The sequence below is a fragment of the Microcaecilia unicolor genome, chromosome 2, assembly GCF_901765095.1.
Source record: "Microcaecilia unicolor chromosome 2, aMicUni1.1, whole genome shotgun sequence".
NCBI lineage: Eukaryota > Metazoa > Chordata > Amphibia > Gymnophiona > Siphonopidae > Microcaecilia > Microcaecilia unicolor.
Genome location: NC_044032.1, coordinates 574,595,188 through 574,621,970, shown reverse-complemented (window position 1 = coordinate 574,621,970; position 26,783 = coordinate 574,595,188). Strand labels below are relative to the sequence as shown.

At 44.6% G+C, this 26,783-nt stretch overlaps 1 protein-coding gene across 2 annotated transcripts in view; it reads right to left on the bottom strand.

Annotated features, from left to right (window-relative positions):
• The window catches only part of LOC115461577 (long-chain-fatty-acid--CoA ligase 1-like), a 183,849-nt gene that overhangs the window by 83,633 nt on the left and 73,433 nt on the right, over positions 1-26,783 (bottom strand). Inside the window, exons 8-12 of one of the 2 annotated variants that reach the window (XM_030191500.1) lie at positions 22,051-22,083; positions 21,861-21,912; positions 19,535-19,608; positions 15,030-15,107; positions 7,239-7,373 (exon numbers count right to left, since the gene is read on the bottom strand). In XM_030191500.1, coding sequence (XP_030047360.1) covers positions 7,239-7,373; positions 15,030-15,107; positions 19,535-19,608; positions 21,861-21,912; positions 22,051-22,083 — 372 coding nt within the window. Of the gene's footprint in view, positions 1-7,238; positions 7,374-15,029; positions 15,108-15,151; positions 15,230-19,534; positions 19,609-21,860; positions 21,913-22,050; positions 22,084-26,783 lie in introns of both variants that reach the window. The other variant, XM_030191499.1, reaches the window with a different exon arrangement.

The following is a 26,783-nucleotide window of genomic DNA, read 5'->3' as shown; positions in this document are numbered from 1 at the left end:
TACCTGCCATTGTTGCTGTCCTCAAGGACAAGGGACACTCAAACTATCCAAGCCCGAGGGACCTTCCGCAAACCCTATCCAAGACCAAGGAAATACCTATGTGGACACAATGGCTATGGAGGTTGCCCTGGGCCCACACCTGGTCCCTGCCTTATCTACTGCATCTACCCAATCTCTACAGTCCCTCACTTTCTGGAACTTAACCAACATTCACAGGCCTCCTTGCAGGACCAGCTGCTGTAGGGTACTGTCTGGTGTTGGTGACTGCTACATTTGTCCATCTCTACTTTACTCTATTGCTCTGTATTTACGCCAATTAACTGATGCCTCTGTAGCCACCATGTGTACTATGTTTAAATCCAGGCATTAAGTGTCACCATTTTACAAAGACAGGCTTCCTCCAAGGGCTATATTCAGAGCACACTTACTTCAGGTGCAACCCTTGCCACTTGTTTCATTGGGGTATCACATTTCTTCTTAGGAAGCTACCAGTCTTAATGCATTATCTAATTGTGAGGATTTAATATTTCCTAATCTAGGGACTGTTAAGACCTTAAAAATTTGTCTTCTAGCATTCAGCACTCCTGAAAGAACAAGCTTCGAATGAGCCAATCATCCAAGTGGACATGAATCCCCTCCTGATGCAAAAGTCACCACTACCATAACCTTGGAAAAGGTTCAGGGAGCCATCGCTAGCCCAAATGACAGCACGTGGAATTTGTAGTGCTTGCCCAGGACAGCAAAAAGCAAGAAGCACCTGTGTGGCAGCCAGATCAGAATGCGGAAGTACACCTCCATGAGGTCCAGGGATGCGAGATTCTCTCCCCCCCCCCCCCCCCCCCAATGAACCACTGCAATGACTGAAATCAGAGTCTCCAAACTAAAGTGGAGAACCTTGGAGGGACCGTTCACCCTTTTGAAATTCTAACTTCCTTTCTTGGGGCCCATAAAATAGATGGAATAATGGTCCCTTTCCCTATCTGGAGCAGAAAGCTGGCTGAAAACGACATTGATCCAGACTCATCTCCCACCTTACCTTCCTCTATCACCTGTCTCTACCTATCTATCCATCCTATTATGTTACACAATTTCCTACTTTACATAACAAAATTCTGTGTTACCTATTACTATGTAAGCCACATTGAGCCTGCTTTTAGTGGGAAAGTGGGACCGGTACAGGAAACAGTAGCACACTCCATGCGGCTATTCCACCCATTGCCACTCAGAGTGGCAGTCATTTACCGCCCCCCCTAATAAATCCCTCTCCTCCTTCCTCACCGACTTTGATGCCCGGCTTTCCGTTTTTCTTGAACCCTCATCTCCGTCCCTCATTCTCGGAGACTTTAACATACACGTTGATGACCTATCCGACCCTCACGCTTCCCAGTTCCTCACTCTAATATCCTCCTTCAACCTCCAACTATGCTCCACCACCCCTACTCACCGAGACGGCCATTGTCTTGACCTCGTCCTCTCCTCTTCTGGCTCTCCCTCCAACTTCAACGCTTCAGCTCTTCCTCTCTCCAATCATCATCTGATCACCTTCACACTTCTTCACCCCCCCTCAGCCCCGTCCAACTATTACCACGACCTCCAGGAATCTGCAGGCTATTGACCCTCCCACCTTATCCTCTAGTATTTCTAATCTCCTCCCCTCCATCATGTCCTCCGAGTCTGTCGACAAGGCCGTCTCCGCTTACAATACCACTCTCTCCTCTGCTCTGGATACCCTCGCACCATCCACCTCCCGTCCCACAAAGCGAACTATTCCTCAGCCTTGGCTGACCCCTTGCATCCGCTACCTTCGTTCCTGCACCCGATCTGCCGAACGCCTCTGGAGGAAATCTCGCACCCATTCAGATTTCCTTCACTACAAATTCATGCTATCCTCCTTCCACTCCTCCCTATTCCTTGCCAAACAGGACTATTACACCCAATTGACCAACTCTCTCAGCTCCAACCCCCGTCGTCTCTTTGCCACCCTTAACTCCCTCCTCAAAGTGCCCCCTGCTCCCACCCCCCCCCCCCCTTGCTCTCTCCTCAATCACTGGCTGATTACTTCCGCGACAAGGTGCAAAAGATCAACCTTGAGTTCACTAGCAAGCCACCTCCGCCTCTTCACCCTTCAACCCTCTCCCTCAACCAACCATCCCAGACCTCTTTCTCCTCCTTTCCTGACATCACCGAGGAGGAAACCGCTCGCCTTCTTTCCTCCTCAAAATGCACCGTTCCTCTGATCCCATCCCCACCAACTTACTTACCACCATCTCTCATACTGTCACCCCCTCCATCTGTCATATCCTCAACCTCTTCTCTCCACGGCAACTGTCCCTGACACCTTCAAGCACGCCGTAGTCACACCCCTCCTCAAAAAACCATCACTTGACCCTACCTGTCCCTCCAACTATCGCCCCATCTCCCTCCTACCCTTCCTCTCCAAAATACTTGAGCATGCCGTTCACAGCCGCTGCATTGATTTTCTCTCCTCTCATGCCATCCTCGATCCACTTCAATCCGGTTTTCGCCCCCTTCACTCGACAGAAACAGCACTCTAAAGTCTGTAATGACCTATTCCTTGCCAAATCCAGAGGCCACTACTCCATCCTCATCCTCCTCGATCTATCCGCTGCTTTTGACACTGTCAATCATGATTTACTCCTTGCCACACTGTCCTCAATTGGGTTCCGAGGCTCTGTCCTCTCCTGGTTCTCCTCCTATCTCTCCCACCGCACCTTCAGAGTTCACTCTCATGGATCTTCCTCCACCCCCATTCCGCTATCTGTTGGTGTTCCCCAGGGATCTGTCCTTGGACCCCTTCTCTTCTCAATCTACACCTCTTCCCTGGGCTCCCTGATCTCATCTCATGGCTTCCAGTATCATCTCTATGCTGATGACACCCAGCTGTATCTCTCCACACCAAACATCACCGCGGAGACCCAGGCAAAGATATCGGCCTGCCTATCCGACATTGCTGCCTGGATGTCCAACCGCCACCTGAATCTGAACATGTCCAAGACCGAGCTCATCGTCTTTCCACCAAAACCCACTTCTCCTCTTCCTCCACTTTCCATCTCAGTTGATAACACCCTCATCCTCCCCGTCTCATCTGCCCGCAACCTCGGAGTCATCTTCAACTCCTCCCTCTCCTTCTCGGCACACATCCAGCAGATAGCCAAGACCTGTCGCTTCTTCCTCTTCAACATCAGCAAAATTCGCCCTTTCCTCTCGGAACACACCACCCAAACTCTCGTCCACGCTCTCATTACCTCCCGACTTGACTACTGCAACTTACTCCTCACTGGACTCCCACTTAGCCATCTATCCCCCCTTCAATCTGTCCAGAACTCTGCTGCACGTCTTATATTCCGCCAGAACCGATCTACTCATATCACCCCTCTCCTCAGGTCACTTCACTGGCTTCCAATCAGATACCGCACACAGTTCAAGCTTCTCCTCCTTACCTACAAATGCATTCAGTCTGCTGCACCTCCACTACCTCTCTACCCTCATCTCCCCTTACGTTCCAGCCCGAAACCTCCGTTCACAGGACAAATCCCTCCTCTCGGTACCCTTCTCCACCACCGCCAACTCCAGGCTCCGCTCATTCTGCCTCGCCTCACCTCACCCTATGCCTGGAACAACCTTCCTGAGCCCTTACGCCAAGCCCCCTCCCTGCCCATCTTCAAGTCTTTGCTCAAAGACTTCAATGCTTCAATGCTGCCTTCGGCACCTAACTCTCACCTCTCAGGAAATCCAGACTGCCCCAATTTGACTACCCCTATTGGACTGACTGTCTTTAGATTGTAAGCTCTTTGAGCAGGGACTGTCCTTTATGTTAAATTGTACAGCGCTGCGTAACCCTAGTAGCGCTTTAGAAATGTTAAATAGTAGTAGTAGTAGAACCTTGGAGGGACCGTTCACCCTTTTGGAATTCTAACTTCCTTTCTTGGGGCCCATAAAATAGATGGAATAATGGTCCCTTTCCCTATCTGGAGCAGAAAGCTGGCTGAAAACGACATTGATCCAGACTCATCTCCCACCTTACCTTCCTCTATCACCTGTCTCTACCTATCTATCCATCCTATTATGTTACACAATTTCCTACTTTACATAACAAAATTCTGTGTTACCTATTACTATGTAAGCCACATTGAGCCTGCTTTTAGTGGGAAAGTGCAGGATACAAATATAAATAAATGAATCATCCCCAGATAGAATAAGGTCTTGGAGCCTATAGGCCACCACTTCAAAACGGTGTTGCACAGGAAGATCAAGGAAAAAAAAAAAGTTGACACGGGGGAAAGAACTAACTTGCAACCACCTCTGAATGCCCATTAGTCTGACACTATCTTGGTTCACTCTGAGAAGTTGGAAAGAAACCCCCTAAAACAGGAGGAAGAGTGAACCAAACCCCATAATTCAGAACTGTGGGCTGTAGGTGTCACTCAGGAGTTGCACTGAGGTGGCCACTTATCTCCATGAAAAGGAGGATGTTGTGCCTAAATTTTGGCTCTTTGAAAAAAAGGCGCTCTGCCAGGCCTATATTGCTTGGCATTCTTGAGACGAGGGCATGACAGGCTGGTGACGAGAGAGAGGCCTATCTTCAGGCAAAATGCTGGCCCTTGCAGTCTGAGACCCTTCACCAGCTTATCAAGGTCCTCCCTGAACAGCAGTTTCCCCTGAAAGGGGGAGTTTGGGTCAGGTGCTGTTGAGACCGCATCTGCCAACCAGTGCTAGAGCCACAAAAAGTCGTGGGCTGCAACTGCCAACATGAGCTGCAATGCCCTGAGCAAGTCTGAGAAAAAAAAATCTGCCCAAGTATTCCAGCTCTGTCTCAAAAACAGGAAACCCCAGAGAAGCCACTGTATCTGCGTCCCAAGTGTTTCAGCACCCGCTGCACCCAGGCTAAACAAGCCTAACCTGTATAAGAACTGTAGATGAGGCCTAGAGAGAAATACGAAATCTCAAAGGAAAGCTTGAGAACAGCTGTCTATCCTGGTGTCCTTGACAGCAATGCCACCTTCCACCAGAAGCATAGTCTTCTCGGTAACCACTGCCATCAGGAGTCCACCTTCAGCAGCTATGTTTTCCTCCCATCAAGCCAAATTATTTCAACTAAACCCATTTAGAAATGTCATCTCATTTTGCCATTATAAGTATCACCTATTTAAAGGTCAGACTCCAAAACCTGAATGAGTGGGAGCCACAATAGATGAGTACATGCTCAACACTCATCAAAAGTGACAACTTGTTTCACATGAGCATGCAGCCCATGACTCGCCTTAATCTTCATCGCCACACAAATTTTTAAACCATAATTGCGCTTATACATTTAACTTCATTATCATTTACTGCTTTAATTGTATGCAAGTAACTTTTTTTGAAAGCATCCTTAGGCAGCGGACCTAGATAAGGATGCGTTCAAAAGTGAAGTTAAACATTTCTTATAAATTACTAAAGCAGTAAAATAATGAAGTTAACGTATGTAGATACAAGTGCAATTATGGGTTTAAAAATCTGTGTGACCAATGAAGATTAAGGCGAGTCATGGGCTGAACACTCATGTAAAACAAGTCATCATGGACGTCACTTTTGATGACTCGAATTATAAGTGCCTACATATACCAAGTTCTTTTGCACCAAGTACTATGGTGCTCCCAGTGGAAAGCAGAGAGCTGAGTGTAGACTGACAGTCATCTTGCTATGGTACTCTCCTCCAGAAGGAACTGCAACAGTATGCCCAAGGTTTGTGCGTGTCCATAAGATTCCAAATTGATGTGAAGCTGTCAGGAGAGGAAAATCTCAGACTACTAGGCCTGGAATGGAGTAGGAAAGGGCAAAAAAAAAAAAAAAGACGTCCTCCATTTTTTTTTTTTTTTTTTAAAAGTCTTTGGAGTGAGAATTGGCCTGCCTTTAGTGTCCTTCGGTTCCTGTGTGTTGGTGCTTCTGATATCCAGTGACTGTTTCCCCGAGGGATCCAGTGTGAAATTTGGGTACCAACTGGTAATTAATCCAGTGAGTCTACTGGGGTCTAGAAAAGGAGAGGTGGTATACCAAAGAGTCCTTAGGAAATCCAGTATATATTCAAGAGGGAATATGAGGGTCAGTTGACTAATCAAACCTACTCTTATTTGCTTAGAATAAGGCAATGAATATGTATGCACTGCCTCCATTCTATGCAGATATCCACAATGAATATGCATGATATATCTTGAAAACCAGACTGGCTTGGAGTTCCCCCAAAGACTAGGTTGAGAACTCTTGGCTTAGAAGCTGTGATCACACAGTGCCAAGTTCAATTTGAAGAAACCATTTCAGTAAATATATATTATTCGGAATTCTGTTCTCCTGTTCAAGTGTTTCCTTAACTTTATTAAAATATACCAGGCCTTGAAGTGCAGCATCCACACCAAGTTTTACAGGTTGTGTGGGCTGGGTCAGCTCCTAGTGCAACATGCAGGAGATAGAAAGGTTTGATTAAACCAATAGGGTAGCCCATAATCACATTTTAAAGTTACTTCAAATTAGGTACCACATTGCTCATGTGGGAGAACTTCTAGTGACAATGTAGACAAGCCTGTTGTGGCTAGTAATTCCAACACGAGGTGATCAAGCACCTTAACATCTGGTGCAAGTTCTGCTAAATAGCTGACAATGTTCTTATGAGTTCAAAGTTAACATGTTAACTAAAAGCAGTCCCCTGGCCCCAATCTGCCTGTTATATTACTTGTCAGTTTGACTTAACTGCCAAAGACACCTCTGCAGTTATCCTATTCTAACAGCTAATGAAGCTTCACAATAAGCCCCCAATAAGCTGCCCCACTGCTAGTGAATAACGATCTTACAATAGGAGTTAGCACGGTCACCACATTTGGCTCCCAAGCTAGCAAGTCATTCATAATACCGCTACTATTATTGTACCTTGTACACCCTGATAATTTTAGATGACCAGTCTACTAATGCATGAGTTATTCTAAATCTTAATTTTCTAAAAATACTTAAGAGGTATAACATACTCCAGCTCCAAGCTGAATCTTTCATTCCTCTCATGAGCAATGAAGTAGTACTTGTATACAAGCAACCACAAATGTTAAAAATGGTGTCCAAGCAGGGTTTGTGCGAAGAGGCACTAGGACCACACCTTCAGAAAGTTAAATGGTACCTGGCATATGTCATAGCAAAGATTCAGATTAACAAAATGGGTAGACCTCATTCTAACAGTTCACTGTAGTGTATACCTTATCATACATCCTGTTCAGCAATCGTGGTACCACAGGCATAATTGTGGGCTTCAAGGTTTTGATGTCATCTGGAAGTGTTTTAATGTCTCCCTGGAAGAACCCTATCCGAGCACCATGGGTCAGTATTGAACACTGTTTAAGAAACAGGAAGAAGGAAATTGAGACATAAGAACTTCATTCTACATCATTTATGTAGTCCTATAGGCAATCTTCAAAAGCCCATTAAATCTTGGAAACTAACCATTCTTGGGCTAACAGCTTACATTACAGGTATCCAACAAGACCCAGACAAGCATCCAAATTGTTCTTCCCCAACATCTGTAAATGAGCATGCTGATTTTGAGGAGTCCATGCATGGACTCCACACAGCCACTTTCTGTGGTACATTTGGATGAGAAGGGCACAAGGCATAACATGTTCTACAAAATCCAAAAGTTCAGAACAAGCATCAAAAAGCTACAGATCTTGAATGTTACAAACAAGACTTCTGTCCTCCCATAGCCTTCCATCTATCAGCTCAGCTATGGCATCTTAACCTTTATTACATTTGCCTAGAATTAACCATTACAAAAATGAGCTCTTAGCAGCATGTTCCATGCCTTAACTGGGTCAGCCTCAACTGCCTGCCACTTCAAAGAAAATGGAGGTGTGTGTGTGTGGTGGTGGGGGGAGGGAGGTTAAGTAAAGTCTGGGCCAATCTAATTGGAACATAAGCATTGCCGTACCAGGACAGACCAAGGTCTATCAAGCCCAATATCATGTTTCCAACAGTGGACAATTCAGGTCATAAGTACCTGGCAAGGTCCTAAAACCGTTAAAAAAAAAAAAAAAAAAGCCAGTAAAACTGATACTGCTTATCTTGGAAGCAATAATTTTCCCCAAGTCTATCTTAATAGCTTATGGATGTCTTTTAAAAATAATCCAAACCTGTGTTTAGTCTCTGGAATTCATTTCCAGGGAATAAGGTAATCACATGTCCGTTTTGTTTTAAGTTTCACTGCCAGCTCTGAACAATCTTTTAGCAATAAGGCTACTAAGTGTGTATCATTGTTTAAGGAGATCTGCTGTTTGTTGGATTTTAAAATTTGTAAGTTGGAGGCAATGGTGGCATGCTGGGCTAGTGTACATAGTGGCATAATAAAGGAGGTTTTGAGAGTCATTCAGCAAGTGTCAAAGATGGACGTTTTGACAGCCAGAGAAAATTTATTGTAGTTTGCAGCAAGTACTAAACATTTTTATAATTTTTTTTTTTTTTTTTTGGGGGGGGGGAAGCAACTTGATGCTATAGCAGCAGAAAACATGTGCTTGCTAAGCTCCTGCCCCCCCCCCCCCACACCCCCCCACCACCATTGCAATTGATAGTACTTTGGCAACTTACTGCAGCCTCAAGCTTTTTTTTCATTCTTTAAATTTGTTGAGCCTATGGACAAATTTTTGGAGTGAATGATCGATCCTAAAACTTGTAAAGTCAGCCCGAGCAGACGCATTTGTGGCCAGCAGGGAGAAGAGAAGATGGTGGCACTTCTGGTGGGAGCAGTCACACAATTTACAGCATCTGCGCTGTTGGACTTGCAACAAGTCATTGAGCAAGCACTGGTCCTGCAATTAGAGACTGTTCTCCCAAATTGCACACTTTGAAACTTTCACGGCAGACATTACCAAGTGTACTACAGAGATAAAATTCCTCGCGTCTGATATGGAAGACACCGCAGGGGCACAGTGACAGAAACAGCAGCGCTAAAAATGCTGATCCAGCAACAAGCGGTAAACTAGAGGACCTAAAAAAACCACTCGTGACAATTTGCATTTCTGGGGGATACCAGAATCAATACCTATGTCTGTCTGCTTTCAGAGTTAGAATCATGGCATGGCTTGGACAAAACTTATCACTGAGGGCCCAGGCCCAGTGAGCCTGGAGCAGGCACACCATTTAGGGAAAAGGCAGACCTAGAATAGAATATTTTATTACTAAGTTCCATAATTACTTGTAGAAAACAGACCTTGAGACAGTAAAAACTCCGCCACGACTCCCTATGCGCTACCCTTTGCTTTACGTCCTTTACCCAGTGGTCCTCAAAAAGTGTTTCACCAAGGGGTCTGGAATGCTTATGATACTTTTGAAGCAGCTCGTGATGTTACTACCACCATCTGTGGAGACTTATCAGATGCCCCCGAAATGTCCTAGCCATTGGTGTGGGGTCTTTCCACTCAGTTTTTCAGGGCAAGAGATGCCTCTATAGCTTTGAGATCCGTACGGCTGAGGTTCCACATGCCTGAATTGACACCCTTCTTGGAACTCAGGTTGTATGCTGATGGCAGATTGACTAATATACGAATTTCTTCCATTCCTTGTGATATCTTGCTCTGGTGACTGATTCACATTCCTATCTACTTCATGGATTGGTTGACGTTCTGAACATTCTGAATTTTGAGGCCCAAATTAGTATAGACAACTATTTGCAGGGTGTTGCCCAGGGGGCATCATAGGCGTGACTAGCTACCTCACCTTTAATGTTTGGATGCAATGTTGGCATTACTAGTTTGGAATTGGGGAGTTGATATGCAGAATTTTGAGGATGTTCCCCCCCCCCCCAGCCCCGCCTGCTTTATCATTGCTGTAGCAGTCGCTCAGTGTGGTACTGCACTGCTTAGATTATGCCTATAGAAATGACTGAGCTCTGGGGGTGGGCACCCTGGGAGCATTTGGTATAAATGTAATTTCACAACTATTTAACCCCACTGGTGATACATGACAGGGAGACAGACCTTGTCAGTGTGGGTGGTCTCCTGGAATGAATCTGGCATCACATCCTCTGTGAAAAGTAAAATTCTAGCACAACTTAGTTACCATGCAGACATCACATGCCTGCAGGAGCCAAAATTAAACAGGTGCATTACTCCTTTGCTCCTAATTGCAGGGCTGGAGTGGAAGTACTCATTCAAAAGTCCTTAATGTGCACTATTGAACCTGTACTTCATGAATATGGTTGCTCTCTCAAAGATCACCTTGCCTGGCACTACATTTCATTTATTGGCAGTGTATGTGTCCAACAAATATGAACATTTTTTTTTTAATAAAAAAAAAAAAAAGACATCCATCTGGGACCCTTCCTTACTAATGATAGTGGAGGATTTTAACTAAGTGATGGATCCTTTGGTGGATCATTCATCAGGAACTGGAGCACACTGCAAAGAAATGGCATGCCCCTGTCAGGCCAGTGTGTTGGGGTACACAATGCTTGGAGGTTGTTAACCCTGGCGAGGGACTACACGCATGTGTCCAAAGTGCATGGTACCCTCTCACGCACCAATTATATATTGCTTTCCACTTCTACAATAAGGTGGTGATCAGCCCCACTATGGTGGTAGACCATATGTTGATTTGGGTCGACCTCTGTGAGCATGGGTAGTAGGAGTGAAACTGCTTGGCATTTCCCCTCATCTTGGTTCCGACCAACACTTGAGTGTACCTCCATGGAGATGTGGGCAGAGTTTGATAAGTTCAATACGATCCATGTGGATTCCCTGGCCCTTTATTGGGAGATGGCAAGACAAGTTTTGAGCGGTGACATCTGTTCTCTCAAGCTCACTGCGTTGCTCAGGGGATAGTCCACCTAGAGTGGAAGTTGACATGTAAAGTGTGCCTATGCATATTCAACCACATCCCATGTTAAAAATTGCTCATGGCAACACAAGCAGCCCTCAACGTTTTGATACATCAATACATAAAAAGTGCTTCATAGAAGATATAGATTTTGTAGAAAATTGATCTGGGAAACTGCTAGTGCATATTACAAAAAAACTGGTCCAGCTCTCGTCTCTCTGGTATGTGGGACTCCCAGGAAGAGTTGCATACGAATTCCTTGGAAATAGTAGATGTCTGTGGGATATTTAAGGATTTTTATATGCCGTGGACTACTACCCCTGGTGTATAGCCCCACCCAGCACATCCCAAGATATACTGGGCAGGGCGCAGCCATTTTGCGGCATCGCAGGAAGAGGAGGGAGGCAGGCTAACCTCCCTCCAACACACAAGGTAGGGGGGACGACCACTGTGGACCTCCAGCCCCCCTGTCGCTGGAGGAGGGAGTTGGTTGGTTGCCCGCCCACTAGGGACCTTTTGCTGGGCGAGTTGGGGGGCTGAGGGGGGGGGGGGGGGGAGGACCAGAGGTCTGCTAGACCTCAGGACCCTGTTGCTCAGGGCAGGGGTAGTTGAGGCCTGGTGGTCCCATGCACCTCCAAGCCTCTGTGACAGGTTTGGGCTTTTGACAGCCCAGACCTGTCAAACAAGTGCGGGAGGATTGTGCTGAGCGTATGCTCAGGCACAATTCTCCCGCACTTCTACCCCATGATCAGAGATAATTGCGTGCTTAAATTTGCACTGGACGTTTGACAAATTTTCCTGTTAATCTGTTTTTTGGCTGAACCTCTCTAAATCTGGGTACTGCCCCTGCAGGACTCAGTTCGCAGGACGTGGGGAGGGGAATTCCTATTACAGTGGGCTAACACTAGCATAAAATACCCTGGAGTTACTATTACCAGAAATCTTAAAGACCTAAATCTCCTCAAATTTACAGCCCCTGTTCACCCAAACCAAAAATACCTTAAACACAAGGCAGGCTTATCTGCTTTCTGTGCTGGGCAGGGTGGCTTTTTGCCATCGCTGAGCGATTCCCATCTGACCATTTTTTTCCCTTTAGGGAACACACATTTCCTAGGTGGTTTGGGGGGGGGGGGGGGGGGGGGGGTAGGTGACATTCTCCCTGTTGTCAATATTGTTCATTTTTTTCCCATGATATCACTATACGCCGAGAATTTTTGTTAATTGTTGCCCCATTTGAAACAAAAAAAAGTTTTTAGATGGATTATGTGTTAATTGAGTATCAGCTTCTACAGCAATGGTTCTGATCAGTAAGCCAGTCTTAGGATAAAACAACTCAAGTATCTGAGCACTTTGAGTGCAAGATTTTATTACAATTGTCAACAGAAGTATGAGCATTGATTAAGCCAATTTTAACTATGGTATTTCAATGAGAACATGGTGAATTTTCCAGTCCAATGTTTTGAGGTTCATATGTCCCCTGAGGTTTATTATGAGGTAGTTGATACAGCAAATCCCGATTTATTAGATGATATGCTACAGAAATGAAAAGCACAATAGCATTGAGGAATGTGACCTACATAAATGGTTAGAGATAATTTAAAACTAACATGTATGATTTAATGAGCGATGAGCAATTCAAAATGACTTATAGGTACAATAGAGAGCATGTGATGAGTGAATATTCTGGTTAGTGTCACAGTTGCCCTGTATCTGTCTCCTGATGAAGCCATCGTGTGAAACAGCAAGGTCCAGGGGCGTAGCTACGGGTGGGCCTGGGTGGGCCCAGGCCCACCCAATTTCAGCCCAGGCCCGCCCAGCGCCAGCCCCCACTGCCGGCCACTGCTGCTTTTCCTGTTGAGCAGCAGGGCCGGCGCTACAAAAAGAAGAAGCGCTAACGGCGCTAAGGACAAGAAATGTTAAAAAAAAAAAAAAAAAAGCGCGGCACCGGCAGGCACTGTCTCGGCAGCCTTGAGGCATTGGCTGCCGGCTCGCAGGCTCCTCCCGCAGACGGGAGCAGCCAATGCCTCAAGGCTGCCGCGCTTTTTTTTTTTTTTTTTTTTAAACATTTCTCGTCCTTAGCGCTTCTTTTTTGTAGCGCTGGCCCTGCTGCTCAACAGGAAAAGCAGCAGTGGCCGGCAATGGGGGCTGGCGCTGGCATGCAGGGCGGGCCTCGTCGAAAAAAAGAGGGGAAAACAGATGGAAGGATGGGGAGAAAGAGGGAAAACAGATGGAAGGATGGGGAGAATGAGGGAAAACAGATGGAAGGATGGCAGAGAATGAGGGAAAACATGGAAGGATGGGGAGAAGAGATAGAAAACGGATGGATGGGGAGAGAGACTCTGGATGGAAGGATGGGGAGAGAAAGGGGAGAGACTGGAAGGATGCAGAGAAAGAAGGGACACTGAACAGAAAAGGGTAGAGTGATACAGAGACACTGGTTAGAAAGAGGAAGAGAGACAGATGGAAGGATCAGGAGAGAGGATAGATGGATGGAAGGATGGGGAGTGAAAGAGGGAAGACGCTGGATGGAAGGGTAGGGAGAAAGGTGACACTGGACGGAAGGATGCAGAAAGAAAGAGGGGAGACTACTGGAAGGATGGGGAGAGAAAGAAGAGAGCTGCTGGATGGAAAAGGAGAGTAGTGAAAGACTGGAGAATAAGAGGAAGGGGCATGGGGAGAACAAGGGTGAGAAAAAGATGAAAAGCCATAAGCAGATGAAGGAAATTAAAGAATGGATAGTAAGAATGAATTAAATCAGGACAGAGAGAGAGGCAGAAAAATATTGAAGAACGCAAAGAAAAAGGAGAGAAAAATGAGAAATGGCCAGGAAACCGTGGCAGAAGAGTTAAGCGAAAACAAAGGAAAGCAGAATCTAGAGACTGGGAGCGACAATGAGAAAAAGTAAATGGCCATACAAGAAAGGTAAAGAAAATAATTTTATTTTTAATTTAGGATAAAGTAATATGGTACCTGTGTTAATGAAGTTTCAGAGACCAATACTTCCTTCCTTAGGTCAGGCGAGGATACTGTAACAGCATTATACTGACCTGAGGCAGGAGGTTTTGGCCTCTGAAAGCTCATTGAAAAGGGTGTTAGGCTATTAAATAAATTTTCTGAAATCTGATGCACTGAAAAGCAGCACTTTACCCTGTGTGACAAATGCATCTGATTAGCGTGACTAAATTTTGCTGGGGGAGGGGGGTAGAGAGAAAATTTTGTGCCCACCCACTTTGGGTTCAGGCCCATCCAAAACTGGCAGTCTGGCTACGCCACTGAAGGTCACTGTAAGGGTATGGGATTGAAAGATCTACAGTTATAATCCAATATGACATTTTGAAGAGGAATTTTGTATACCCTGCATGGGGGAGGTTTTTCAGCCCAATGTTTGAAAGAGTGAGCGGCACTTAAGACACCCTTGTATATATTGTTTAAGAAGGTAGGCTGGCTGCTACTGAGGTCTCTTCCTCCAACCTAAAAAGTTGTTTTGTGAACTTATTTCGTTGAAACCCTGTGGTTGGATATGTGAGGGCCAGTGAAGTCTCCCCTCAGAACCCAGTATAAACACTTGTAGGTGGCAGCTGACTAGCAAATCCCCAAAAAGCTGTGAGCATGTCCTCCTGAGCATCCTCTGGCATTATAGCAGGAAGCAATATCCCTCAAATTCTTCCTACAGATATTAGGTCAGACCATTATCACGGCTTCAAAAAAATAAAATTAAAAAATAAAACAAGCTTTTAATGAATGCCATAGTAAAAAGGTAAGGTTGGCTTTGACGAGTAGTTTGCAGCTTGACTTCCCTTTTCCTTGACCTTCATGACCCCCACTTTCACCTGTCCCATCTATTGAACTGTAGTTTTATTTTCCTTAATTGTAAAACCACATTGATCCTGGTTCTAAAGGCTATTATAAAAAAGTCTTGATATACCAATAGTATGCTTAGATAGCCAAGTCCCTTTGTGTGTGTGTGTGTGGGGGGGGGGTGGGGGGGGTGGGGGGAGAAAGAGAGTCAGCAGCTCAGTGCTACTGGCAAGCAGGGCACCATGAGGTTATTTCAGTCCCAACTACTGGTGTATATGAAGTCATGAAACCTGAACTGCAATGCATGCAGTGCAACACAAATTAGGATGAATTAAACAGGTCAGGCAATGTACAAACACCTGTGGCACTCAGATCCTTCTGCTTACCTCCACCACTCTCTCAAGCATATGAACAAGGGGCAAATAGGAAATGAGTGTGTCACTGGGGTAGATGGGGCATGAGCTCTGTAAAAAACAAAGGAGACAAGCTGAGCAAAGTTGGCTCCTACCTCAACAACTCTCTCAAACATATGGGCCAGAGGCAAGAAAGATATCAGCACATCATCCTTGGTCATTTTAACAACTTTCTGCATGAGAAAAAGAAAAAAAAAGACAAAGGCAAAAGCAAAAGCAAGCAGATGCTGTTAGTCAAGCTGCATTACTGAACCTAGAATACCACTGCTTTTCAGCCCACATATACAGTTTAAAATTACTAAATTGATTTGGAAACACTTGCCTTAAGGGTAGGTTTAAACAGACTACTAGCAGTTAAGTAGTAAAAGGAAAAACCTGGATTCTAAGCAGTGTGACAGGCTATGTGGCCAAACCAAACAAGTCCTGTTATTGGAAGCTGCTGCTGCCATGCTGGGCCAGACAATTAGCAAAGGCCACCACAAAGAGGAAGGGTGAACAGCAAAGCAAAACTCAGATGATAGGGCATGATCATCGAGTGAGAGGGAAGCAGCTAGACATGTCATGGGTGCACAATAGTAGGTAGTGCAAGATGGGAGTAGTCACCCTATCTGCACTTCAAATAACTATTTTGCATCAATGGGACAAGAGGAAGTTGGTAAAGCCTGAATCGGAAAACCACAACAGCACACTAATTTTCTGCAACTACTACAAAGACCCTACCACTATGCTGGCTGGCCCTTACAAGTTAAATATCTACCCTTCCCCACCTCTTCAGTCACCAGTTAACCAGATATATGTATTCATTTGCCTTTCAGTGAGGGGGGGAAGGCGGTCTGCCTCAATTCCTTATACCAAAAAAGCAAGATGAATGACCTTTGCTCTTAACAGCTGCAATATATCAGGCTTGATAACTAGGTAAAAAGGTTTACAAGTTTACAAAGCCTGCTGTGTAACTAATGCATAAGGTATATGTGCCTTAAGCTATCCAGGGCTTTTTTTGTTATGAAGCAATGGCACTAACATGCTCCTGTCAGTCTGACCTGCCATTTACCAAGGCATTGGATAGGCTGCACAGCAGTGTTTAACAAGCAAGCCTCTAGCAGCAGCAGTTCTGACCTGCTCTCTTCCCTATATACCTTTCATCATAACAGGGGCAAACTGTGTTGGCAGCTTAATAGAAAATGGACGGGTAGGATAAGAGATTAGTAACCATGCCCTTTTCACCCCCATGATCCAGAGGGGCAGAGCCTTAGTGACCCCACCCCCAAGGTTGCCCTGTATGAGTACTAGTACCTTTTTTCGTAAAAAGCAGCAGCACTGAAGCTACCAAGCACCAAAGTAGCAACATGCTGGCCTGTCACCACAATCCACTTCCCTCCAGACTGTAGCATAGGTGCCTTTTAAGACAGGCAGCCATGGCATTAAGCACCAATTTGCCACAATCACCCTTCCCGACCCCCTCAAAATAAATTGTATGTTAACACTTCAAAGAAAATGTCTATTGTTAATATCCCTTGTATCTTCCCATCCTGGATTTCTAAAGACACCTCACTAACCTCTTGATAATCTTACCTTACTGGTGGAAAATGTCAGATATCAATCTCAATCTGAAAGCACCAGTTACCAGGCAACTAACCCTTCCTTTAGATCAGCTAAGATTGATTTCTCCCCAGGACTTTCACATCTCAAAGCCATACAGCTGAAGTGGCTCATGTTACTGACCTGGTCTTTTAAAGCTCAGAAAGCTCCAATAGAACTTCCTACGCATGTCCCTGGGCTCATGCTGTACTTCCCACCTCAGGTAAGTCCACGGTTGCGACTAGACCCATGCTGCCTTTCAGTCCCACACAAAATTGTGACCTCTCTCATTCCATTTACTTTTATACATCCTCTATACAGAGCAAGTTTTGATGTCGACATGCATAGACATCATGGAGATCAACCCTATGGACACCAACTGCTTCAGTGCCGATACTGGCCAGTATTCTTTGGTAGTGAGTTTGGAGGTGCCACCAGGACAAGGCTGCAAGGCAAGTTTGTCTTAGAAGTGTTCCACTGTCACATCTATTAGCTTTACGCTGCGCTTGCTCCCGAGGCCAATCTCGCTCTTTACTCACTTTTGATCCTGATCTCCATCTGAGCCGACACTGGCATCAACATAAGCACCACAGAAACAGCTATACTGCTCTTCTAGATGTACAGTGTCATCTAGGTCAGTATGTCTTCCCTTTTAATCGTCACTCTATTTCATAGCAGACAACTGGGACAATCTGATTTTCTAATTTCACCATTCATGATGTACTGTAAGCCAACATTGAGCCTGCAAAGCGGTGGGAAAATGTGGGATACAAATGCAATAAATAAAAATAATTTACTGCAGTTGCTTTCCCAATTCGTTAACTAGCAACAGCACAGTTCTGTACCTGCATTACATGCTCCTAACTCTTAGCAACGAATCTCAGTCACCTCAGTATTCTGTTCATCTCTTCAAGTTCTTAGGCAGTGTCTCATTCAGATTAGTCTATGTCAGGCACTGAGTTGCTTTCCCAATCTTGCACTGCAGTACACAATCATTATGTACAGTGAGCATGCAACATCAACTTGCTGGAGTTATTCCACCAGAGTGAAATATCAACCAGGAAAGATGAACACCCTGGATGACTACTTGACCAGAAACCTTTATCCTCACAAAGCCTTACAAGACCACAATTATACATCTCATTCAGAAAGTGGGGCTTTCCAATGCATCCCCGTCACAACATGACATACCACAGCTTTTGTGCAAGGAGATCCACTGGAAACAGTGTAGTAAGCGACGTGTTTCATAGCTCGGAGTCAAGATCTACTGTATCCATGCCCTCCATTGCAGAAGGCACACACAAAACAAGGCTCACATGTTAATCACACCTTACTGGTGTGACAATCTTGGTAGCCAATAGTTCTGAACACATCTGTCTACCCATGGAGTTCCATCCACAAGTTCTGGATTTGATCACCGAGAACCAATGTTGTCTTCATCCAAACCTTTAGTATCAACCTTGTCTGGCTTATTTATTCTTCCCATTGAACAATGGGATTTTTCCCTTGTATACTGGAGGTTCTCCTTGCCTCTAGGGTAGATTCCACCAACCCCCCCCCCCCCCCCCCAAAAAAAAAAAAACCCTTCTAAATGGCATAGATACATTGTATGATATTCTCATCTGTGGGATGGTCAAGGTTTTAGACTATTAAGCCTCTTGGACAGCAGCTTATTCTCAGTTCAGGCTCATCTTGCTGTGTTTCACAATACAATAGGTAATACTCATCCAACATAATATCATGAAAAGATTTTTCAAAGGCCTTCATCCTTGTTCTCCTATTCAGCCACCTCCAGTGGCATGGAACTTACCTCTGAGCCTTTACCAACTGCTGAGTGTAAATTCCTAACATAGAAAACTTTTCTGGCTGCCATTACTTCAGTTTCATGTATTGGAGAGCTCCAGACATTGGTTTACTATCAACTGTATACCCAAAATTTGCATAAGGTGCTACTTCATAGCCACCCTAAGTTTCTCCCTAAGGTGGTGTCTCCTTTCCATCTCAATAAGGCCATCATACTTTTGTCTTCTCACCTCTTCCACATACGTCCAAATCTCAGATCAAGTTGCATACACTGGACAGTGCTAGAACGTTAATTTACCTAGCATATATTCATTCTGCATATAGAACATTTTTCACTGGGTTTCTCACGTCATCCTCAACCTGTTACTAAGGTAACCATGTCTCACTGGATAGCTGCTTGTGTTCAGTTTTCCCGGACTGTATGCTACATTGAGCATTCCTCATGTAATGGCTCACTGTCTTCAAGCTATGGCCACTACTACACCTAACCTGCAGAGATCTCCGGAGGACATCATAAAAGCAGCAACATGGACATATTTGCATTTTTCATGCAACACTCTTTATAGATGCTGCTTCATCAGTGATTCCCACCTTTAATCAAGCTGTTAGTCTTCCCTATGAAGCATCAACTCTCCTCCTCCAATACCAGGTTATAGTCACAATAATTTCTAAGTTTTATAGCTTGCTTAAAACTCTTACCCATGTTAGCTTGGGTAATTTTGGGCAAGTGTACAGCACTGCGTACGTCTAGTAGCACTATAGAAATGATTAGTAGTAGCAGCTTGGGAGTCTTCAGCCGTGTGACCGAGGAGCTTCAAAAAGCTGGGTCAGTAATGTTATCATGATGTCACTTCAGCTGTGTGGCTATGAGATCTTCAATCTTTGGAGAAATACCGCTACAGGTAACTAATTTATAGCAAACGGAAGCAGGACATGACATGCATGGTTAAACCCATAAAACCAGACATGCATGGTTAAACCCATAAAACCAACTCCCAATAAACGCACAGCAATACATTTTTACCACTGCTGAACACGGCACTTTTTGCTGGTCTAATAGGCCAGAGTGCAGTCATAGGTTTGCATGAAAATGTTACCTCCGTCACTTTCAAAAAAGCTGAACAATCACTGATCACATTTTTATGAGTCATCATTGCTCCTTTGGGGTCTCCTGTAAGATGTAGACATACATTGCAAATAGATGAGAATTAAAACATGGCAACAGAATATAACAAAGGGCTGGATTCAGTTAAGTAGTTACCAGCACTATTCTATAAAGGGCACTCTAGGATGAGTGCTCTTTATAGAACAGCATTGGTCACCAAAATCCACATTCAACTTTGGGCATGAGGACTTACACCAACTGAAGACAGGTGTAAATCCTGGCATGCAGCTTTCTGCAAGGTCCCTGATCCAGGGCTGGCTCAAGCCAATCTGCTGCCTAAGGTGAGGGATGAGATGGTGCCCCCCAGCCCATTGAAGTCCCACCCCCCTTCCACATCAGAGCTACAATCATGGAGTAGGGAGGTTGGGTGTGATAGAAGACAGCAAATTGACAGGTGCCAAGCAATTGAATTTATTACAAAATAATGAAAAAAAACCCACAATATATTATATGCATATAAAACCAAAGTTGAACAACCTAATGGAGGAGTCAAGCCACAAAAAAAAAAAAAAATGTCCAGTTCATTCCACCAGGGTTGAGCCCTCTGGTGCTGGTGGCTGCCAAGACCTAGCTGCACACCTCCAAGGCCTGAGGTGAGAAGCATAAGTACTCAGAAGTCAATTGTAAGTAATTATTCACATGGGTATTCCCAACCAAGAAAAACTGCCAAGACGTACAGAGCAGAAATACAATGCTTCGCTTTACAATTCAAACACAAACTCATGTCAAATCAATGATAGCAACACAAACCATTGCAAGGTTTTGTCTTACAACACACGAGTAAAGAGACCTCAAGAAGCTTACTATACCTTACCAGCAATAAACTCAAACCACCAACCCTACCTATGAAAGATTAGCATTGCAAATGTTCTAGAACACCAGTTTTTGTGTGTGTGTTTTTTTTTTTTTTTTTTTTTTTTTTTAATTAAAATGTAGGTGTGAAGAGCTCGGCAGCAGTGTGTTTTCCAGCCAAAAGAGATTCCTATACAAAACCTATCAATTGACTTATCCCTATTAAACAAGGATCAATAGAACACTCATTCCATGTTCACCATCATTACTGTATCCCCTGCCACCCACACTTACTGCACACCAAGGTTTCCCCCTAGTCTCTTCCTAGATAGTATTCCCCCAGTCACCCCCCCCCCCCCCCCACCACATGTTGCTCCTACCTGGCTCTATGGCTGTAGTCTTCCTGCATTGCCCCAGAATAGATACTGTATTGTTTCTAATAGCCCATTCCTTCGTTTCAGCAAACAAAATCCTGTAAAGTTTAGTCTTAGAGCCAAATTTAGATTCCTCTAGTAATAGCCCACCACTCAGAATGCACAGTGACTTGTATTGCTGTCCACCTTCTCCTTCCTCCCCCCCCCCCCCCCTCCAAATAATTGGATCCCTCTTCAGTTCTGGCACTGGGTTGGTGCAGGACCTTGAGTGTGCAGATACTCAAGTGTTTGTGCAAGTGATCAAAGCCCTGCACCAGCCAAAGTGCCATAAATGGAGAGCTAAAGAAGAGATGCAGTCATTTGGGGGGGGGGGGGGGGCAATGATGTAAATGCGAGGAGCAGGCTGGAGGACAGTAGTGCCTCCAAAAACAGCCTACCCTAGACTTCAGAAAAAAAAAAAACCCTTGTTTTTAATAGCCTGGCCGATTAGAGAATATGGCATGTTCTGACACCATGCTGCTTTGTGGTGTTTTGAGCCATTTGGTGCCTGTATTTGTTCTGAGCTCACCTGAATACTATCAGTATACAGGCACCATGCAATAAAAATCCAGCATGACAAAGCATCACCGGTTCCAGAGCAGTGCTATAATATAGGCACAGCTGGTGAGGAGCCCTATACCTTCCTTCTGTGCAAAGCTGGCAATATAACTCTCCCAACAGTGAAGTGGTGCCAGTATGGTGGGGAGTATCAGTGTGTGCCTCCAGCCCTTGCACTGCCATGAGTGAAGTACATTCTTTGCCAAAACAATCGTGACACAGTAGGGGGAGGGGGGGGGGGGGGGAATACACAGTAGAGCTAGCCCTCAAATCAAACCAGCTTTGGATTTTGTGGTTGTATTGCATAACCATTAAGATTGAGAAACATTTGGTCACATCTTCCTGTCCAGAATACAAATTTGAGGGTCTAAATGGTGTTCTCCTTAAATGACTACAGAACCAGTCTATACAGCCCAAGTTCTTTGTCTAGTCAATTACCAATTGTCAAGGGGGGGGGGGGGGGGGGGGGAGGCATGACATTTCTGCCATGTTTACCTGTTGTTCCACTGGTGAAACAGATAACAGACAGGTCTTCTGTTCTTGGAGGCTGAAACACAGTAGATTAGTGTGTAAAGAACTGCCAGTGATACCAAAAAGGAAAATCACTGCCTAATGAGTCTAACAAGGTGGAAAGTGGTATAGTTTGATTTGAGCTAAAGCATGTATAGCAAATCTCAGCCCTTACCTTAGGATTCTGTAAGTTGTCCTTTCCCAAAACCTAGATTACAGAAGAAAAAAAGAAATATAGAATGAGCACAGAACTATTTTACAGCCAAAATTCTAAACCAAGACAAAGCCAATTAAAAGATTTTCTTCTTTTAAATTTGCCACCTGACTCAAGTCCACTTACAGATTTATTCCGATTGTGTTATATTTATGGCTTTAGAACCAATTTTTCCTAGGAGCAGAATGACAAAATCAGCCAAGTGGTGACCTGAACACCTCTACACTAAATTAATCATCTCTTTAGCCTACTACTACTAATCACTTCTATAGCGCTACAAGGCATACGCAGCGCTGTACACCATACACAAAAAGACAGTCCCTGCTCAAAGAGCTCACAATTTAAATAAGACAGGTAACAGACAGAACAACTAAGAGGTAAGGGGAATTAAAGAGGGGAGAAAAAAGGTACAGGGCAAGTGAGCAGTGGTTAGGAGTGAAAAGCAGCGTCAAAGAGGTGGGCTTTTAGCTTGGACTTGAAAACTGCCAAAGACGGGGCTAGACGTACATGCTCGGCCAAGTCTATTCCAGGCGTAAGGTGCTGCACAGCGAGATAAAAGGAACGGAGTCTGGAATTAGCAGTAGAGAAAGGGACAGACCAGAGTGCTCGAGGTGGGGTGTAGGGAGGGACAAGAGTGGAGAGATACTGGGGAGCAGAGTGAATACACTTATAGGTCAGTAAGAGAAGTTTGAATTGAATGCGGAACCTGATAAGAAGCCAGTGAAGTGACTTGAGAGGGCTAATGTGAGCATAGCGATTTTGGCAGAAAATGAGTCGTGCAGCAGAGTTTTGGACTGATTGAAGAGGAAAGAGATGGCTAAGTGGGAGGCCGGTGAGAAGCAGGTTGCACTAATCTAGGCGAGAGGTGATAAGAGTGTGGATGAGGTTCCGGTAGAGTGGTCAGATATGAAGGGATGGATTTTGCTGATTAAGTTAAAGAGAAAGAAACGACAGGTTTTGGCAATCTGCTGAATGTGAGCAGAGAAGGAAAGAGGAGTCTAAGATGACCCCAAGGTTATGAGCTGATGAGACAGAGAAAGAGTGCCATCTACAGAAACAGAGAAAGGGGGAAGAGGACAGGTGGGTTTAGGGGGGAAAGATAAGCAGCTCAGTCTTGGCCATGTTAAGCGTCAGATGACGTTGAGACATCCAGGCAGCAATATCCGCCTAGCCACTGAAGCTTCCAGTCTCTCCTGTATAGAGGAGAACATTGTATTGCAGAGGCTGGGAGCAGATATTCTATAGATCCAGGGTTAAGAGCATAAATGGCATCATGGCCACACTAAATCCACGCCAAACATTGTGGCATTGGCTTTCAATGTTGCAAAAATATGAGGACCACATCAAAAGAATGTTAGTATTCAAGCCGAGTTTAAAGGTGCATCCGTCTAGAATCATTACAGAATATTAGTATTCAAACCGAGTTTAAAGGTGCATCCATCTAGAATCATTACAGAATATTAGTATTCAAACCGAGTTTAAAGGTGCATCCATCTAGAATCATTAAAGAATATTAAGTGGATAGAGCACCGTTCACGGAAGAGAGTGTGTATCAACAACTTGAAAAGCTAAAAGGTGGACAAAGCCATGGGACCAGATGGGATCCATCCCAGGATATTGAGGGAGCTCAGGGAGGTTCTGGCTGGTCCTCTTAAAGATTTGTTTAATAAATCCTTGCAGACGGGAGAGGTTCCGAGGGACTGGAGAACGGCAGATGTGGTCCCTCTTCACAAAAGTGGTGATAGGGAAGTAGCTGGAAAACTACAGGCCAGTAAGCCTCACTTCAGTTATTGGAAGTGTAATGGAAGCGATGGTGAAGGAAAGGATAGTGAATTTCCTGGAAACCAATAAGTTGCAAGATCCGAGACAACATGGTTTTACCAAAGGAAAATCGTGCCAAACGAATCTCATTGAGTTCTTTGATTGGGTGACAGGAGAATTAAATCAGGGACGAGCTATAGACGTAATCTACTTAGATTTCAGCAAAGCTTTTGACACGGTTCCCCACAGGAGGCTCTTAAATAAACTGGATGGGCTGAAGATAGGACCCGAAGTGGTGAACTGGATTAAGAACTGGTTGACGGACAGACGCCAGAAGGTGGTGGTTAATGGAATTCGCTCGGAGGGAAGGGTGAGTAGTGGAGTGCCTCAAGGACCGGTGCTGGGGCCGATTCTGTTCAATATATTTGTGAGTGACATTCCCGAAGGGTTAGAAGGTAAAGTTTGCCTATTTGCAGTCGATACTAAGATTTGTAACAGAGTGGACACCCGGGAGGGAGTGGAAAACATGAAAGGATCTGCGGAAGCTTGAAGAATGGTCTAAGGTTTGGCAATTAAAATTCAATGCGAAAAAATGCAAAGTGATGCACTTAGGGAAGAGAAATCCACGGGAGACGTTAAGCGGTGAGAGTCTGATAGGTACGGATGGGGAGAGGGATCTTGGGGTGATAGTATCTGAGGATCTGAAGGCGACAAACAGTGTGACAAGGCGGTGGCCGTAGCGAGAAGGTTGCTAGGCTGTATAGAGAGAGGTGTGACCAGCAGAAGAAAGGAGGAGTTGATGCCCCTGTACAAGTCGTTGGTGAGGCCCCACCTGGAGTATTGTGTTCCGTTTTGGAAACCTATCTTGCTAAGGATGTAAAAAGAATTGAAGCGGTGCAAAGGAAAGATACGAGAATGTTATGGGATTTGTGTTACAAGACACATGAGGGGAGACTTGCGGACCTGAACATGTATACTCAAAGTCTGGAGGAAAGGAGAAACAGGGGTGATATGATACAGACGTTCAAATATTTGAAAGGTATTAATCCGCAAATGAATCTTTTCCGGAGATGCGAAGGCGGTAGAATGAGAGGACATGAAATGAGATTGAAGGGGGGCAAACTCAGGAAAAGTGTCAGGAAGTACTTTTTCCACGGAGAGAGTGGTGGATACTTGGTATGCCCTCCCGCGGGAGGTGGTGATGAAAACGGTAACAGAATTCAAACATGCGTGGGATAAACAAAGGAATCCTGTTCAGAAGGAATGTATCCTTGGGAGCTTAGCCGAGTTTAGGTGGCAGAGCCGGTGGTGGGAGGTGGGGCTAGTGCTGGCCAGACTTATACGGTCTGTGCCCTGAAGAGGACAGGTACAAATAAAAGTAGCACATACGAATTTAGCTTGTTGGGCAGACTGGATGGACCGTGCAGGTCTTTTTCTGCCGTCATCTACTATGTTACTATTAAACAAGATTACTTAGGAACCTTACACTTGCCTTAAAAGGCCTAGTGAACTGTACCACTGCAAAGAAACAGGCTGAAGAATAAAAGATGAAATCTCGGTGACTGATGTAGAAGACTGCTTGCTTCTCAGACCTGGACAGGGCTGGAAGACTGATCTCCATCATTACCATTACCAACACCTGTAAAGCTTACAAATTACACACAGAAGTTAGGCTGAATACTGTGGTCCACATCCAAAGGCTACCATTATAGTATACCTGAACTTACCTTGGGCAACTACTGAAAAGTAGTGAGCTAAAAATCTAAAAGGTTGGGACAGGGGTGGAGATTAAGCTTTTCTATTGTAACATGCATAGTTATAAAGTGGCTCAATTTCAACTTTAAGCTGAGTTTCAGGTCATATCTACTCAGGCAAGAATTAGATTCCTTAACACTTCACACCAGTCTTTGGTTTCTGAGAATGTGAAAAAGTCCAATACAGCCAGCCTGAGATGTAGTTTGAATTTATATAAAAGTTTAGGATTCCCTGAAGCTAATATTCTTGAAAGTTGAAGCTGTGATATAGTGGTGTGGAACAGCCCTGTTTCATGTTACTGTGTAGGTCAGGACACTGGTACTTTTGCCTAACTTACTTCCAGACTCATAGGTGTTGGTGATTAAGCTGTTTAGGGAGGATGAAGTGGGTGGACTAGGGTCAGGGTATGTGACAGGAACAGAAAAAAAATCCTTGGATGGGGCAACACATGTCAGCAGTAAAAGATAGTGGAACACAAAAAAGCCCTTCACTGTGAGGCTCTAATTGTTTATGATTATATTACAATTGGATGTTTGCAACATAGCCAATTGTGGATCTTTAGACTGGCAACAACGGTATTGTCAATATCATGTTAAATGAGTCAGTATACATCTTCTCGCATGACAGGCTAATGTATGGTAGTATATCAGACCCAACTTTCCCACAGAAAAATACCAATTGGCTTGGAATAATCCCTTATGTTATAACCCTTGTCCAAGAACCAGTAGACTGTACAAATTGTGAAGAGGGAAAATGTAACCTTGTACTTTTTTTTCGTTTCAATAAGTTTTTATTAAACTAGTCAACAAATCATACACACATTAATATTTGTATTCATTGCCAGACTCGCACGTCGGATAAGCAACCCAAAATAACCCCCTCTATAACCATAAGCTTTCAATAAAGCACCTCAATCGCCAATTTTTTTAGTTTATCTTCCCATCTAACACTTCCCCAACCCGAACAACAAAGTCTGGAACCCCAACACAGATGCAAAGAAACCCCTCAACTTATTCACACCCTTCTGACCAGTTACATTACGCCCCACCTCCTTACCCACCCCCCCCCCTTTGCCCTTTAAGCCAAAGAACTTGCCCTCCAACAGATCCCACCCTCTTTGATGATTCCAAAAACAATCCCTTCTTACAGCTGTTGTCTCTCCAAGTGAAATAGATACC